The 17609-nt window shown below is 37.0% G+C and overlaps 1 protein-coding gene across 1 annotated transcript in view; it reads left to right on the forward strand.

The window, feature by feature from the left end:
- Positions 1-16641, forward strand: part of vclb (vinculin b) — a 46148-nt gene extending 29507 nt beyond the window's left edge. Inside the window, exons 9-21 of the mRNA XM_077209252.1 lie at positions 1-87; positions 2067-2242; positions 3429-3619; positions 4615-4814; positions 7004-7132; positions 7417-7566; positions 7644-7752; positions 8702-9004; positions 11616-11740; positions 13140-13325; positions 14141-14344; positions 15401-15505; positions 15582-16641. The exon at positions 1-87 is cut by the window's left edge and continues 67 nt beyond it. Of these exons, the coding sequence (XP_077065367.1) occupies positions 1-87; positions 2067-2242; positions 3429-3619; positions 4615-4814; positions 7004-7132; positions 7417-7566; positions 7644-7752; positions 8702-9004; positions 11616-11740; positions 13140-13325; positions 14141-14344; positions 15401-15505; positions 15582-15728 (2112 nt within the window). The 3' untranslated portion in view covers positions 15729-16641. The remainder of the gene's footprint in view (positions 88-2066; positions 2243-3428; positions 3620-4614; positions 4815-7003; positions 7133-7416; positions 7567-7643; positions 7753-8701; positions 9005-11615; positions 11741-13139; positions 13326-14140; positions 14345-15400; positions 15506-15581) is intronic.
- The last annotated feature ends 968 nt before the right edge of the window (positions 16642-17609 follow it).

The raw sequence follows: 17609 nt of genomic DNA on the forward strand, positions 1-17609 counted from the left end.
ACGGGGAAAGTGGAAAACGCGGCGCGTAAATTGGAGGCCATGACCGGCTCGAAACAAGCCATCGCCAAGAGAATCGACGCCGCTCAGGTGAGCGTGTTTGTTGGGAACACGTCCTGTCTGGATGAATCCCACCCCTGTCTAATTGCCACATTTACACATAGCCGGGTATTTAGAGAAACAAATATTTCCCCTCAATAATAACATCGTGCACACAACATCATTTTCAGAAAAGTTGTCATTTACATCAACCCGCATAAATACGCCGTCCAGCGCCATCACAACTATGCCAAACTGGGCGCTCACATGACGTTAAGCATTTTCTGGCACATAATGTGACGTTTGTTTCTCCCAGTTGACACGGCAACACATAACCGGCGTTATCAGAAATCTCCACTTTGGCCGGAGTTTTTAGAAATAATCGTTTTCTGTGATAAAAACGGGGTTTTCGTGTAAATGAGAGGCCAAACCGCAGGGAAATATCTGCGTCTTCCCTTCATATAAACGGGGCATAATGCTACGTCTAAATTTAATCCGAGACATTTCAAAACGGCGTTTTCGTTTAAAAACGCTCTCCGTCCACACTAGCGTTTTCCGAGGTGAAAAAAACGCCTGAAAACGTCAAATTCACCTTATTGCGCATGTGTAAACCCTCACAAAAGCTCACTGAGATGATACAGATGGAAAAATAAATAATAAAGTTTTGGCGCAATTCTTCTGGCAGGATCATTTTATTTTGCTAAATATCTCAGCATGAAGCGTCCAGGCCTCACTCACTCACCATTATATGTTTGGTTTAAAACACAACGGTGTGTTTTAAACTGTGATATGAAGAGCATATTTTAGCAACAGTGTGAAAGTGAAAAGCACATAACAGGCACAATACCGCTATAAACATTAATATCCATTGGTACAATATGCGTCACATGACTAAACTTACGTCATCGTTTTCAAATACCTCACAGTCCTACAATGCGAAAATTACGTTTTCATTAATAAAAACGTTTCGGTGTGAACCGAAGGCCAAAACGGAGAGAAAAAGATACATTTTTAAACGAAACATGTTAGTGTGGACATGGCCTCAGTTTGATTACATACATTTCTAAACCGTATTTACTGGGTACAGAAAGCACTTCAGAGGAAGAACTAATCACCAAGTTAAATGCGATTAAATCTTTGCAAGATTGAGAGTTTGATGGTGTCCAAAATCATGTATAAAACGGAGAGATAGCTCTCAGAACTAGAGAGTACTGAAAGTCAAAAGTCCCATAAAACTGAGATTATATTATTTTTATTATTATTTTGAACATTTTTGTCAGTGTAGTTAATGTTTCTATGGTGCTGCTGCTTCTACTACTACCACTATTATTATTACAACTATTACTACAACTATTATTATTGTTTCAAATTGCCTAGATATATATATATTAATCACTCACACAGTGAGTTTAAGTCTATATACTGTTATCTATATATTTTTATAACATTAAATATGTATATATATATATATATATACACACACACACAGATACAGGTGAAACTCGAAAAATTAGAATATCATGCAAAAGTTATAATTTTGATGATTATGGCTTATGTTTATGAAAAGCCCAAATTCTAAAACTCCAAGAATTATAATATTACATGAAATCAATAAAAAAAGGATTTTAAATACAGAAATATCGGCCCTCTGAAAAGTATAATCATGCATATGTGTATATAGTTATATATACTAAATATATTAGTTTCACCTTTTAATCTGAATTACTGAAATACATGAAGTTTTGCATGATATTCAAATTTTTCGCGTTTCACCTGTATATATTAATAAATATATACATAAAATCAAAAATGTTGTTATATCACACTGGAATAATCTATTCGTTAGCCCATCTAATCATTAAAAATATCACTGTACCTGTATACACTATTATATCTATATATCTATATCTGGCTGTTTTTCTCTCAGCCAGAGAGATTTTTCTTTCAGCTTTGTCTGATTAATAAAAAATAATAATAAAAAGAGAGAAAACATGGCGTAAGCAGTGGTGTTTGTGTTTTGTGGACGGCAGAACTGGCTGGCGGATCCACACGGCGGTCCCGAAGGAGAGGAGAACATCAAGGCTCTTCTGGGAGAATCGAGGAAGATCGCGGATCTCTGCGATGATCCCAAGGAACGCGACGATATCCTGCGCAACATGAGCGAGATCTCAGCGCTCACCGCCAAACTCTCCGAGCTCAAGAAAGCGTACGTACACCTCCAACAGCTTGACTTTGAGTTGAAGCTTTGTGGGCATTCTTGGCACGAATCTGTGGAATATTAGTGTGATGTTCCATTGCTTCCCACATGAGGAATCCTGCTTTCCCATTGTTTGACTGTTGACTGTTTGACTGTTGCTAAGCAACGTTCTGCACATCGTGTGTGTGTGTGTGTGTGTGTGTGTGTGTGTGTGTGTGTGTGTGTGTGTGTGTGTGTGTGTGTGTGTGTGTCAGATGAGCTGCGGCGTGTCTTTTGTTGACACGGTTACTGTACTTGAGTTTAAAAATAATATTTACTTAATTTTAAAATAATTAATTTAATTACAATTTATTTTAAATAAATGATAATTATAAATATTCTAAATTATTTTTATTTTTAACATCCTACATTTATATTTTTATACTAGTTTAAATTTATTTTTATTAAATTTGTTTAAATTTGTTGTATTTGTTTAAATATTTTCATCAAAAAGGATATTGACATTTTTTACATTTAATTTTTTTTACAAAATATTATGCATTTGTTTAAATAATTTTATCAAAAACATTTTTTTTAAATCAAACATAATATTAATAGTATTTACATTTTATATGTGCTAATCAAAAAAAAGTTTGAATGTTCTATGATATTTTTAAAAACATTCAGAAGTATATTAAATTGTTTTATTAGTTGTTACTTAGTTCTTCAAGAACAACTTTTAAAGTATCTTAAAGATTTGATTGTATTAACCAGACAAACTAATCCAATGATTATTATTATTATAAAATTCTTATTTTTTTATATTTTACAGTACAACAGCATTATTACTATAGTAATACATCATTCATTTAATTTTTTATAATTTTATAAAATAAAATTTAAATAATAATATTTATTTAGCCTGAGATTTTTTCTCTATTCTGTTTATTTATATAAACAGCTTGGAATTAAAAAAAATCTATAGAATAATCTAGACCCTATATATATATATATATATATATATATATATATATATATATATATATATATATATATATATATATATATATATATGTATGTTGGGTCTAGATTAATTAAATTTCTTCCCTGCTTGAATGAGGCTTTAGTGGAAGGTCATTGTGAACGCTCCTGATCCAGAACGATGCACTGTGAGCTGTAAATGAGCTCATCTTGTGTTCCCCTGCTGTGTGTTCAGAGGTAAGGGTGATTCCCCTGAGGCTCGAGCGCTGGCCAAACAGATCGCCACAGCTCTGCAGAATCTCCAGTCCAAAACCAGCAAAGCCGTGGCCAACACTCGCCCGGCCAAAGCAGCGGTTCACCTGGAGGGCAAGATCGAGCAGGCTCAGAGATGGATCGACAACCCCACGCTGGACGACAGCGGAGTCGGTGCGTCTCTCATCAGCCTCTCGTATGGCATCAACACTACTGTTTACTTTAAAGGGGACCTGTTATGCCCTTTTCATGCTTGAATGTTTATATTCTCCATTGTTGCGGCTTCTCTCTTCCCAGTCTGTCAGTAACGCTCTGTTTACTTCCTGTCTCTATGAAGCCCCTCCTTCTGAAAAGCAAACTGTGCTCTGATTGGTCGGCTGGATCAGTGTATTGTGATTGGTCAAGTGCTTCAAGCATGTTTGGGAAATCTCCCGCCCCTTACCATAAATGTCAGTTTATATCATAGACTGTGGAAAAATATATGGATGTAGTGTTTCTGAAGAGCATTTTTGAAGCCCAAAGTGGGCGGAGCCGGCCGTCGCCATCTTGGCAGCGCCTCACTCCCGGATAACCGAAAATGGGCAGCGTGGCGGATTAGCTGAGGTGACGTGATGCTAACAGAGACCAGACAAGCGGCTAGTAGTGACATCAGCGGCAATCCACCTGTCACTCAAGTAGCCACGCCCTTAATTATGCACAACTTTAAGGCTTAATATTATTTAAACGGATGAGTTATAAAAAAAAATTCACCCCTCACAGTCGTCATGAAGGGCAAAATTAGCTATATAGACCAAAACCACTTTTTGTACCAGGCTGTAAACATGTTTTTTTCTGCTATAAAGTTGGGCATTTTAACACGGGGTTTATGGGATTAGACTCTCTTTTGAAGCCTGTCGATGAATTGCAGTTTAAGTCGCATCCGTGTTGGTTTAAAGAGAGAGAATGGAGGTTGCCGCTTGGTTTCGACACACTACTAACTCAACATGGCCCCGCCCATTTATTCTTTGTATGAATTATTTAAATGAGGAATATTGTGACGTGTTCCCGGAAGAAACTCAAGACTACAATGGAGGCGTTTCAGGAGTTCAGAGACACTGACACTGATATAGAGAAGAACTCCTGAAACCTTGTTCATGCTCAAACATCAACATTGTCATCTGTACCTGTAGGTCAGGCTGCTATTCGTGGGCTGGTTGCCGAGGGGCGTCGCCTGGCCAATGCGTTGCCGGCGTCCCACAGGCATGAGCTCTTGGGTAAATGTGAGGAGGTGGAGCATCTGATGGGTCAGTTAGCCGAGCTAGCGGCCCGCGGAGAGGGAGACGGTCCACAGGCCCGCGCCGTCGCTCACCAGCTGCAGGACACTCTCAAAGTAAGACATCGACTGCTTAACTCATGCTAACAATACAAGAACCTGCTTCCCAGTTCAGCCCGACCTCCACAAACAACATTCAGAAATATTCTCACATCACAACCATGAGCTCATTAGCAAATTTTACATGTAAACATACATTCAGTTTTTAATGACTTGATAAAGTTGTGTGAACTATCATAACAGAGCTATTTTATTAAATGTATATGCTATTTTTTTCTTTAATTACTTTTTTAATTAGCTTTTATTTTTAGATATTCAGTTTTCATTTTAATTTCAGATATATGTGTGTATATATATATATATATATATATATATATATATATATATATATACATTCATATTGTTGTAGATTTTTCCCTAAACCTAACTGCGTACCTGGAACCTAATTATTTTCGTAAATAAATTTATTTGGGGTGCCCAGTCATCACCCAAGCGTCTCTCGTCGACACTTAACAAACTTCCTTTTTAGCATCCGTCGACACTTAATAACCTTTATACTCTGAGTTATAATAATAATAATAATAAACTTTATTTTCTATAGCGCCTTTAAAAGGAGCATCTCAAGGCGCTTCACAAGAGTAAGAAACATGATAAAACACATAATTATACAGACAATGCATTAATGACAGAGAAAAATAAAATCGCAAATAAAAACATGTTCGATTAATAATAATATGGCAATTACGAACAATTATGTTAAAGCTACCCTAAACAAATAAGTTTTAAGGGATGAATTAAAAACACGAAGTGATTCAGCTTGCCTAATCTCAGCTGGAAGGGAATTCCAACGTTTCGGAGCATTCGAAGAAAAAGCCCCATCACCCATGGATTTTACATGTGTAAGCGGCATAAAAGCAGTAATCCAACGGATGAAGCGTGATTCCACATCACGATAAAATGGGCATTTTCCGCATACTCCAAAACTCTTAATGAATACTCATCAATAACAATAAAATAATAAAAACAAACGGAGAGAGGAGTGGCAGGCAAAACGCGCCAGCGTACCCTTTCAACCGGAAGTTTTGCTTCCTTTCGTTCCCTAAACTCTAACTTGTTTTCTAACTCACCCTGCTGCGCAGCAGAAAATAGCAGACAGACTCCAGAAAATGTCCTTCAAATGCTTTAATCACGGCGAGGAGAGTTCTCGAGCAGTTCTCAGAGAATCTCCCTAGAAGAAGCAAGGCGGGTGGATCTCTGACAAATCCCATTGAGAATCCCACCGGTAAACACGGATACAACAGTTTTTATAATGTAACATGATGCATTACCACGAGTTTTCAAACCCAGACATCTCAAAAACAGAATCATCATGACTAACATGTCATGCTATTAATCATCACGATTGGTTGCATTATCAAAGCAAGTCCCCCCTTTCATTACCCTTTGTTAGTAACATCAGCAAAAATATCCTGTATCATCAAAAAATATTGTGAGGGGTTAATATTTTAATCAATCATAGTCCAATTTCAAAGTTCCTTTGACCAAAGTAATATTAAGTCAAAAGTTTTAGGAGGTTAGAGTTCGTCTGATGGCTGCATCCTAGAGAAAAAAGGAAGTAAGCTCAATTTAGATTTATTGTTGAAGTTTTAGTCATCCTCAGACATAGAAGGAAAGGAAGTGTTAGAACTTATCACGAAATGTTAGTATAATTCATATCTTTGTGGTTAGCAACATAATTAATCTTTATCTATTAAAAAATCCACCACAGTATATACATATTTTAGTTAACAATAACAATTTAACAGAGGTAGTTTACATATAAAAGTCTTAAAGGTACAGTAGCAAAAGTAGTTAATTATAAAGGTCAAAGAGAGAGTGGAAAATTATCATGAAAAACTAATTAAGATGCAAGAAACCTCGACTAACTTGTGGACTTCACATAAAAAAAATGCTGTAAAAAAGTGTAGAAAATTCTCCCTTTAATGTACATGCATATACACAACTATCACTATTTTTTAAAAAAACAGAATAACCAACCATCATATTTAATATCACACATGCAGAACAATATAGTAAAGAGCTCCACCTGCTGGTGAGTGAATATTAAACTTCCTCTCTAGACCAAATCATCATAATTTACTGATTTCTGAAGGATCATGTGACTCTGAAGACTGGAGTAATGATGCTGAAAATTCAGCTTTGATCACAGGAATAAATGACTTTTGAAAATATATTGTTTGTTGCAGGATCTGAAGGGTAAAATGCAGGAAGCCATGACTCAAGAAGTGTCTGACATCTTCAGCGACACGACAACACCTGTCAAACTATTGGCTGTGGCGGCGACGGCCCCGCCAGACACACCCAACAGAGAAGAGGTGACACACACACACTCTCTAATGATTACCTTAGACTAGAAAACTATATTAATCCCCATAAGGGGAAACTCATTTGCCACAATTGCACATTATAAACAACAGAAATGGACAATTGAACATTAAAAACAATCAATACATACAAAAACTTACACAACTTCATTAAAAAACCTAACTGGTTTTATATATATATATATATATATATATATATATATGGTTGTGGTCTATAATGCTGGCGTGAGATCGTGCTCCTGTGTGACTGATCATGTGTGTTCTGATGTGAACAGGTGTTTGAGGAACGGGCCGCTAACTTCGAGAATCACGCGGGCCGTCTGGGCGCCACAGCGGAGAAAGCCGCCGCCGTCGGCACCGCTAACAGGAGCACGGTGGAGGGAATCCAGGCAGCCGTCAAATCAGCCCGAGACCTCACGCCACAGGTGACACACCGGCCGGCGCTGCCGTTCATGTTCCCTCTGGGTAAATGCGTGTGATTCTGACAGGTGTTGTCCTGCAGGTCATCTCCGCTGCTCGAATCCTCCTGAAGAATCCTGGGAACCAGGCGGCTTATGAGCACTTCGAGACCATGAAGAATCAGTGGATCGACAATGTCGAGAAAATGACAGGTGACAACCATATATATATGTCTGTCTGTCTGTCTGTCTGTCTGTCTCTATCTGTCTCTATCTGTCTGTCTGTCTCTATCTATCTGTCTGTCTATCTATCTATCTGTCTGTCTATCTATCTGTCTGTCTGTCTGTCTATCTATCTCTCTATCTATCTGTCTGTCTGTCTGTCTGTCTGTCTCTATCTGTCTATCTGTCTATCCAACCATCCATTTATTTGTATAAATGTATTTGTATTTGTTAATTTAAAAAAATATATATTTTGTTTTGTTCTATTTTTATTATTATTATTTTTTTAAATGTGTATTAATTTTTCTTCATTTCACATTACATTTTTTAATTAATTTTATATTTTATATTTTGTTATTTTATTTTGAGTAATAATCTTTTTGTGTGAGAAGAGATTCTATCTATACAGTATATATCTATGTATTTGTATAAATGCGTTTATTATTATTTATTTAATTTTATTTAAATTTTATATGGTATAATTTTATATTGTTTATATATTGTATATTGTTTATTTAACTTTTTTAAATATATTTTACGTTTTTACAATTTATTTATTTTTAATCTATCTAAAGTATTTATTTTCAGTTATTTAATTTTTTATACTTAATTGCATATTTGTTATTGTTGTATTTTTATTTTACATTTTATTTTTAATTAATTTACAATTTATTATTTTATTTTATTTTCAGTAATTATCCTAGTACTTGATCCACAAATGGTTATTTTAGCCAGAAAGTTATCAAAAACCGTTTCATATTATTTCCTTTGCTTACAGTATTCAACAGATAAAAATAAATTTGAAGAAATTATGTGAAAAAAATACTACAAAAAGGTTGAAATCACAAAGGGACAATTTTTACTGTTGTTTATAATGTTCAGAAATGATCTACATTAATTTAAGCTTCTAGAACAGATCCTGACGGTCTCTCTTCCTCAGGGCTGGTGGATGAAGCGATCGACACCAGGTCTCTGTTGGATGCATCAGAAGACGCCATTAAGAAAGATCTGGACAAGTGTCAGGTAGCAATGGCCAAACACCAGCCTCAGATGCTGGTCGCCGGGGCAACCAGCATCGCCCGACGAGCCAATCGGATCCTGCTGGTGGCAAAACGAGAGGTAGAGAACTCAGAGGACCCGAAGTTCAGAGAAACTGTGAAAGCGGCTTCCGACGAGCTCAGCAGAACCATCTCACCAATGGTCATGGACGCCAAAGCCGTGGCCGGCAACATACAGGACCAAGGTGAGACACTTCGGCCCAGTCCCAATTCGCCTACTTGTACTATGACCTAAATGTATGTAATCTTTTTGTGAAGAAAAAGTATGTACTTTTGAGTGTGTAGCAAAAGAGTAGGCAAGCTTTGGGACATACAATCAATCATTGCGTGCATGCTGTCACCGTAAACGGCGCTGTCAATCATCCGGTCACCATAAACTGCCCTGTCAATCATCTCATCACAGTTAAAATCCTCCTCTAATTTGATTTCCTACCGTTTCGGAGAGAAATGTAGTCGCACGTTCATCTGCCAGTCGTGGGTCTTTCATGCGGGGGTCTCTCCACATGTATTTACAATTTGAATATAATGATGCATTTAAAAGGTAATGGTTAAACGTATCTTTACAAAAGTTCACAATGCTGCTGCAGATGCAATATAATGTAGACAACGTTGAATAAATACCTTTTCGTCAGGTTAGATACTGATAATTACCCACTCAAACCCCTTTATCTAAACCTCTCTACATAACCGCCTGACTCGCGCGTCCTCCATGTCTGTAGTTTTTTAACACTTTTCACTCGTGTTTGTAGTTCTAACTGAATCCTCATCCAACTCGCGATGGGTTGTGGGTAATATTACCCGTTAGTGTGTTCACGGATCTGCACTTCGGATTCTGACCGGAAATAGTAGATCATCCGGGTATCTTTGAAACACTCATTTCAACATACTACGATTTGGGACGTACTAATTCTATACTATTTAGGACGGATAGTATGCGAATTGGGACTGGGCCACAGAAAGAAGTTCACTTCATTGTGGATGCCACTACATGATAGAGACTTGTAGTTGGGCTTTTTGAATTGGGTCTGAAAGCAACCACCCTTTGGTTGACAAAAGCCCCTTTTTAAGTTTGGGAATGTGGCATTTATTGTGAATCGAGACACTGAAAACACAGGCGGGAAATGAGCTGTAAATAAACACCGTGCTGCGCTTCTGTCTGAAACACGCATTGCATATTTATTTAAATTTATTTAAAAACTAAGTCATATTAGGGGCGTGTGATATATATCGTCTTCAATAATATCGTGATTGTTGTTTAAATTATGTGCGATCTGACATTGAGTATGTCCCTCACTTTAAACACTTCGAGAGATCGCACACACACTACGTGATATAGTCTAGTAGGTTAGACTAGTGCGCTTGTGCATTTAGAGCGCACACTTTCACTGTGTTATTTACTCTATTAAAATGCATCTGTATGTCTTTTACATTTATATAATTTAATATAGTTAACATCACACAAAAGAGTACCTTATTTCTCCAAATATCAGCATGATTACAAATGTGATGTTGATTTTATACAATGGTTAAATAAACAAGAAGTTAATATTAAGTGACTTAGATTTTAGACACAATATTGCCTGTTTTTGCTCCAATTTTGCCAACTAATATATAGTTCCAAACAAAGCCACAGTAATCTCTGAGCAAAACACGGCAGTGAATGAACGAATCGTTTGAATTAATAATTTAATGACTCACTCATTTAGACAGTCAAATGCTTCGTTTCTGAATGAATCACCCGTTCGAATGAATCGGTTGAAACTCAATGACTCACTCATTAACAGTGATTTGCTGCCACCTACTGGTGGTTTTAATTTCATATTTGAAATATCTTTTCATTTTTTAAATCATTCCAAAATATCATTACTCAACGTTTTATGTTAAGAGCATAGAAACATTATTTCTGCATTTGTAACTGCAGGTTAAATGCGTTCATGTCCCTCTGAGCTGCATTAAACAGTCAGTGTATATGCAGCTTCTGTGTTTCCTCTGCATTGCAAAGACCAATTTTATTGATACGGATTTCATTTGATTGGCTACAGCCCTAGTGTCTTATTATTCTAATTGATTTAATTAATTGAATGTAAGAATTTGAGACAAAAACTGCTGCATGCATTTAATTAGGCTAAAAATAGGGCTTTATAAAGGTAAAAATGCCCATGAAAAATAAAAATCTATTTAAACTCATTGGAAAAAATCATTTCTGTCACTGCTGCGAACTGACCACCATACAGATTATGAAGAACATCAAAATCTTTATGAGTCAGCTGTCAATGCCAGTCCTAAACCTGCACAATAAACAGATGACGGTGACACTTTACGTTTAATAGTACATTAGTACAATACAATACAATACAATAGTACATACATAATAAGGTATATTAGTTAGCATGAACTAATAATGAAATGCACTTATACAGCATTTATTTTTCTTAATGTTAATTTCAACATTTAATAATACTTTATTAAAATCTTGTTAACATTAGTTAATGCACTGTGAACTAGTATGAACAAACAATGAACAGCTTTATTTTTGATTAACTAACATTAACAAATACAGTAACAAATGTATTACTCATGGTTCGTTCATGTTAGTTAATACATTAGCTAATGAACCTTATTGTAAAGTGTTACCCAAATGGCAATTAAGCAAAATATCGTCTGATTATCGTTGTCGATAAAATCCAAGAAAATATGGAGATGTACGTTTTTGGGAATATCGCACACAACACGATTTAGTTTCTTGTCTCGAGTTAATCATGCAGCCGTAGTTATGACGCTTGTGTTCGTCGCCAGGCCTTCAGAGGGGCTTCCTGGACTCGGGCTATAAGATCCTGAGTGCCGTGGCTAAAGTGAGAGAGTCGTTCCAGCCGCAGGAGCCAGACTTCCCTCCTCCACCTCCAGACCTGGAGCAGCTGCAGGTCAGATCCACCACAGACGCTTTACAGTTTACAGTTTACAGTTAGCCAAAGCGACTTACAAATGAGAACAATAGAAGCACTTAAAGGGATAGTTCACCCAAAAATGTCAATTCTGTCAGTATTTACTCTCCCTCATGTTGTTCAACCCCGTAAGACCTTCGTTCATCTTCGGGAACACGAATTAAGATATTTGTGATGAAATCTGAGAGCTGGATCACTCCTCCATAGGCTTCTAAGGGATTGAAACTTGTTCCCCGAAAAGTTATTAAAGACATCGTTAAAATAGTCCAATTGACTACAGTGGCTCAATCTTAAGTTTATCAGGCGACGAGAATACTTTTTGGGCGCAAAAACAAACAAAAATAACGACTTTATTTCAACTATTCATTTCCTTCTCTGTGGGCCTCGAGTGAGTTCACTAGTGTAACCGCGCAGCGCTTCTGTGTTGTACGTCACACGCATCACACACATGACCAGCGTCGGCCAATAGTGAGCCTACGTGTGACGTACAACACAGAAGCGCTGCGCGGTTACACTAGTGAACTCACTCGAGGCCCACAGAGAAGGAAATGAATAGTTGAAATAAAGTCGTTATTTTTGGGGGGTTTTGCACACAAACAGTATTCTCGTCGCCTGATAAACTTAAGATTGAGCCACTGTAGTCACTTGGACTATTTTAACGATGTCTTTAATAACTTTTCGGGGAACAAGTTTCAATCCCTTAGAAGCCTATGGAGGAGTGATCCAGCTCTCAGATTTAATCAAATATATATTAATCCGTGTCCCGAAGATGAACGAAGGTCTTACGGGGTTGGAACAACATGCGGGGGAGAAAAATTACTGACTTTTCATTTTTGGGTGAACTGAAGAATTTTCATTTTTGGATGAACTATCCCTTTAACTAAACAATAGGACAACAATTTTCAGATTTCAGCTTGTGAGCACAGTAAACAATGTAGGGTTTTTGATGTAGGATGCTGCTAGTTTTTATTATTTGAATGTTGTTATATTCTTAATTATTGTGTGCTATGTAGTGTGTGTGTGTGTGTGTGTGTGTGTGTGTGTGTGTGTGTGTGTGTGTGTGTGTGTGTGTGTGTGTGTGTGTGTGTGTGTGTGTGTGTGTGTGTGTGTGTGTGTGTGTGTGTGTGTGTGTGTGTGTGAGAGAGAGAGAGATCTGGCCATGTCATGTTATCCTAGACAAATTTCCCAGGAATGGGACAAGTAAAGTAAACAAACATGGTTTCCTAGAAACAACAACTGCACTTAAATCAAATGAGAAGATTAACAAAATACCCTCCTGTTGCTTGACTGCTTCAATACACACCGAAACTGTACACACGTGAAACATGCACTCATTACACAGGCAAGAGTTAAAACATGAACGCTGGTTGTTCTTCAGATCAGCGACACCGCGGCTCCTCCAAAGCCGCCCCTGCCGGAGGGTGAAGTGCCCCCTCCCAGACCTCCCCCTCCCGAGGAGAAGGACGAGGAGTTCCCGGAGACGCAGGCCGGAGAGGTGATCAGCGAGCCCATGATGGTGGCGGCCCGGCAGCTGCACGAAGAGGCCCGCAAGTGGTCCAGCAAGGTCAGTCCCAAAGAGTCTGCCGGATGGGTTTGGATCCATGCGGGTTTTTAAAACACTTATCCTTCTCTCGGGTGATTTTGACCCGGAAATTTTTATTTTTACAAATTGAGTGTTCAATCAGAGGGGTCCAAGATACCCAGGACTTTTGTTGCACTTGAACCACAAATACACACCAAAAATATTGTTTTGTGTTGACTTTTGTGGTTGAAATTTAAAAAAGTAACAAATCCTGCCCTCACGGGTCAGTTTGACCCCCATAGGATTGAATGGAATGCGAGGAATGCTTCAGTACACATAGAAAAACCTAAAAATGCTCAAAATTCAAACTAAAAATGCTAAAACTTTACCAAAAAATTATTGTATAATGTCTACATGCGTGTCTGAATGCATACTGAAGAGGAACTGACTTTAGGACCCAGTAGAAACAGATCATTTGTTCCACGTAGAGCTATAAGGCCATCTAGTGGCAAGAGTCATGAAATATCATGTTTGTTTTTTTCCACAAGATTCGGCAAAGACACCCAATGGTTTATGCATGAAGTTTTGAGTTATTTTGAATTTAAGTTGAAAGAATGTGTGCTTAAATTACTAAACTATTTATTATTTATTTATCAAATTATTACAGATTAAACGAAATTAAAAATAACAAAAAAAAAACTCCTCAAAAAATTGATTACAAAATTGAAAACGTATTATCAAAATGAAATAAAATAAGCTTTCTGGACAAAAAAAAAGTAAAATGATTTTAGGGCTTCGGGTCATTTTGACCCGCGAGGAAAGGATTTGAGGATTTTAAACGATGACTGTTTTTGCAGGGTAATGACATCATCGGCGCCGCCAAGCGCATGGCTCTGCTGATGGCCGAGATGTCTCGACTGGTCCGAGGAAGCGGCGGGAATAAGAGGGCGCTCATCCAGTGTGCCAAAGACATCGCCAAAGCCTCCGACGAGGTCACGCGCCTCGCCAAAGAGGTCGCCAAGCAGTGCACCGACAAACGCATCCGAACAAACCTTCTGCAGGTAATAAGAGGAGGTCAAGTCCAGATCGGGACTGATGACTCGTGTTCATGTGGTTCTGGAGTCTGGGAAGAGTTTGGCTAATGTGTGCACTTCAAAAATACTCAAAAGCAAACCAAACTGAGAACAGATTGTGATTTAAAATGTAATTTCCGTGTTTGCTGCGCTTGTTTGTAGGGTTTGGCCAATTTTGTGGTTAGCAGACTGCATTACAGCAGGGCTGGGGATTTTGATTCATCTAAGCGACTCTTTTGAATCTATTCACCGAAACAATTTGTTCACTACATTTTTTAAGTTGTCCTTTTTACACCACTTTCAACAAGATTCACTCACACATGCGGTTCATTCAATAGATGCCTCGTTCAGACTCAACATGGACTCGTTCAGGAAAGCTGGACATTGGTTCAACTGATAATGAAACTAAGGTTGCGCTGAGACCGATAACCGATAATTCTTTATACTTTAAAGCCGATAACCAATATATATATATATATATATATATATATATATATATATATATATATGAGGCGCGTGACCTATACGTCGTAAGTTTTTATATAATTTTTGAGAGACTGATTACAAAAACAAATGTCTCGCAATTAAAATCCATGTCTCAATCACATAATTATAATATTCCCATTATAATTGTATTTTGCCGATATTAAAACGCGCTGAAAATGTTGCACTTTGCCGTATTTTTCTTTTTTGAAGTGATTCCAATCATATTTCAAGCAATTCAAACCCATAATGTTGAACAGTGCACATCTGATGTGTCTCAGCTGAAGGAAATAATACAGTATTATCGGCTTTAATATATCGGCCACATTTTCTTATTGGGCTGATATCAATAACATTATAAATGAACATATATCAGCCAATACCGATATGATGGCGGATATATCGTGCATCCCTAAATGAAACAAGAAAAAATGAGCTAGTGCATGGGAAGGAATTAGAGCAATTTAAGATCACAAATGAAGCACTACTGCACAAGATGCACTTTATGACTGTTTGTTCTTGTAAAAATGACTCGAAGTATTTTTGTGTGTCTTTCTGTAGGTGTGTGAGAGGATTCCTACCATCAGCACACAGCTGAAGATCCTCTCCACTGTGAAGGCCACCATGTTGGGACGCACCAACATCAGCGAGGAGGAATCCGAGCAGGTCAGTTCTCAAACCCTCTGCCGTTTCTCGTTTAAAGTCAGGAAAGCCGTGTGAATGTGTGCTGGTTCTCTCGTAGGCCACGGAGATGCTGGTCCATAACGCCCAGAACCTGATGCAGTCGGTGAAGGAGACGGTGAGAGAAGCCGAGGCCGCTTCCATCAAGATCCGCACAGACGCCGGGTTCACCCTGCGCTGGGTCCGCAAGACACCCTGGTACCAGTGAGCCAACAACCAGTGCACATATCCCAGCATGCACTGTCCAGGTCATCAGTGTCAATGCAGACGTCTCATCCACCTCCTGGACTAAACTATTCCACTATCAAAATCGTTGTTCTTGAATGTCATTGAGTGTAAAAAACATTGCCTTTCTAATTTGCGAAGAATGATTTATTTTGTTTTGATTGATCCCGGTTAGGAGGGAAAATTTCACAATGGTCATTATTTTTTTTTATTTTTTTTTATACAAAATGTGGATCTATAACATGTCATATATACATATATATATATATATATATATATATATATATATATATATATATATATATATATAATTTCTCATCAACCTTGTTTTCACTCTTTGAATGTATTATTAAATGTCACCAACAAAACGTCTTCACAAACAAGCACAGATTTTGGATTATAAAATCCTCATAATGTGCTTTTTAATGAAAAGTGTTGATGACCGCATATAAATGTCCTAATGTTGGTAACTGATTAGTGGATTAAACCTTTCATTCAGGGATGACGCTGCAAACTCTCCGATACAAGTCCTGAAATACTGAAGTAATCAGAGCTACGACCTGGTGCTGCCTGTAATCTATGCAAAACCAGTCCGTTTGCATTATATATCCACACACACACACACACACACACACACACACACACACACACACACACACACACACACACACACACTGCCATCCTTGTATTTCCACTAAGACTTCACTGTGCTAATACACTACTAAAATCTCTTGCAGAATGCACACTCAAGTATATTTATGAGAATATGCATATATTTGCCTTTTCTATCATTGAGGAGACCAGCAGATTTAATGTAAATAATGTGTTCATCTTTAAAGACAGCCTGTAAGACCTAATGTGCCTTGTCATAATTAAAGAACTTAATATCAGCTGAATCATATGTGTGGGACTATATTTGTTGATATCTTTTTAAATATGCATTTTATAATGAGATTGACTCTCTGAATTTAAAGCAATTTATTCAACATTAATGTGTTTTATCTTATTGTTGCCACTGACACTTAAGTCCGTGCTTTGCAGTTTTCACCGCAGTAAATCAGTTATGATATCAGTTCTAACAATTGACAATTTTGCAATTGGATTTTTGACATACAGTACGATATCCACAACGTTAAAAAGGGTTTTCTGAAGGCAGAGTTGTTATAGTTAACGAAAAATCAAATAGAATAAAAAGTAGTTATTTAATTTTAGTTAGTTGCCAAAGCAACATTTCTCGTCTTCATTAACTTTATGTACTACAATAACTCAAATTAAAACTGAAATAATACATTAAAACTATATAGACATTTTTTTTAAAAACTAACTACAATTACAATTGAAACTAAGTTTAAAACTATATTTTATAAAAAATTATAATAGTGTCTCGATACTAAAATAACTGTTTGAAGGTAAGACAGAAAAATAATTAAGGAGGAACTAGGGGGAAATATTTTTTTTAAATAAAAATAGAATATATATTATTACATAGTATTATTTTCTCCAGTATTTTTTAAGTGAAATATTTACATTTTACATTTCAAAACTCTTGCAAACTCACTTTGAGTGAATCAGTTTCATTTATCCTTTAATATTGCTATTAAATTGAGTTCATCCTCTTAGTTTTTATGAACTTATGGAACAAATCGAACTTTTATGTGCGAGTACAAGTATAAACACCAGTGTTACGGTATATTACAGGTGTATCAACTACGGTATTTATGTTATGTGAGGAGAAATGATTACAGATGCAGGCAAAATAACCCTTACAATAAGAAATATGTTGATGTATGTTGCATAATTACCATGGAATTGATTAATGGAACTTGCTTAATGCATCAGCACAAAACAGAAGATGCATTGGCAA

The sequence above is a fragment of the Siphateles boraxobius genome, unplaced genomic scaffold, assembly GCF_051911475.1.
Source record: "Siphateles boraxobius isolate OS27281-9 unplaced genomic scaffold, OSU_SipBor_1 60, whole genome shotgun sequence".
NCBI classification, from domain to species: Eukaryota; Metazoa; Chordata; class Actinopteri; order Cypriniformes; family Leuciscidae; genus Siphateles; species Siphateles boraxobius.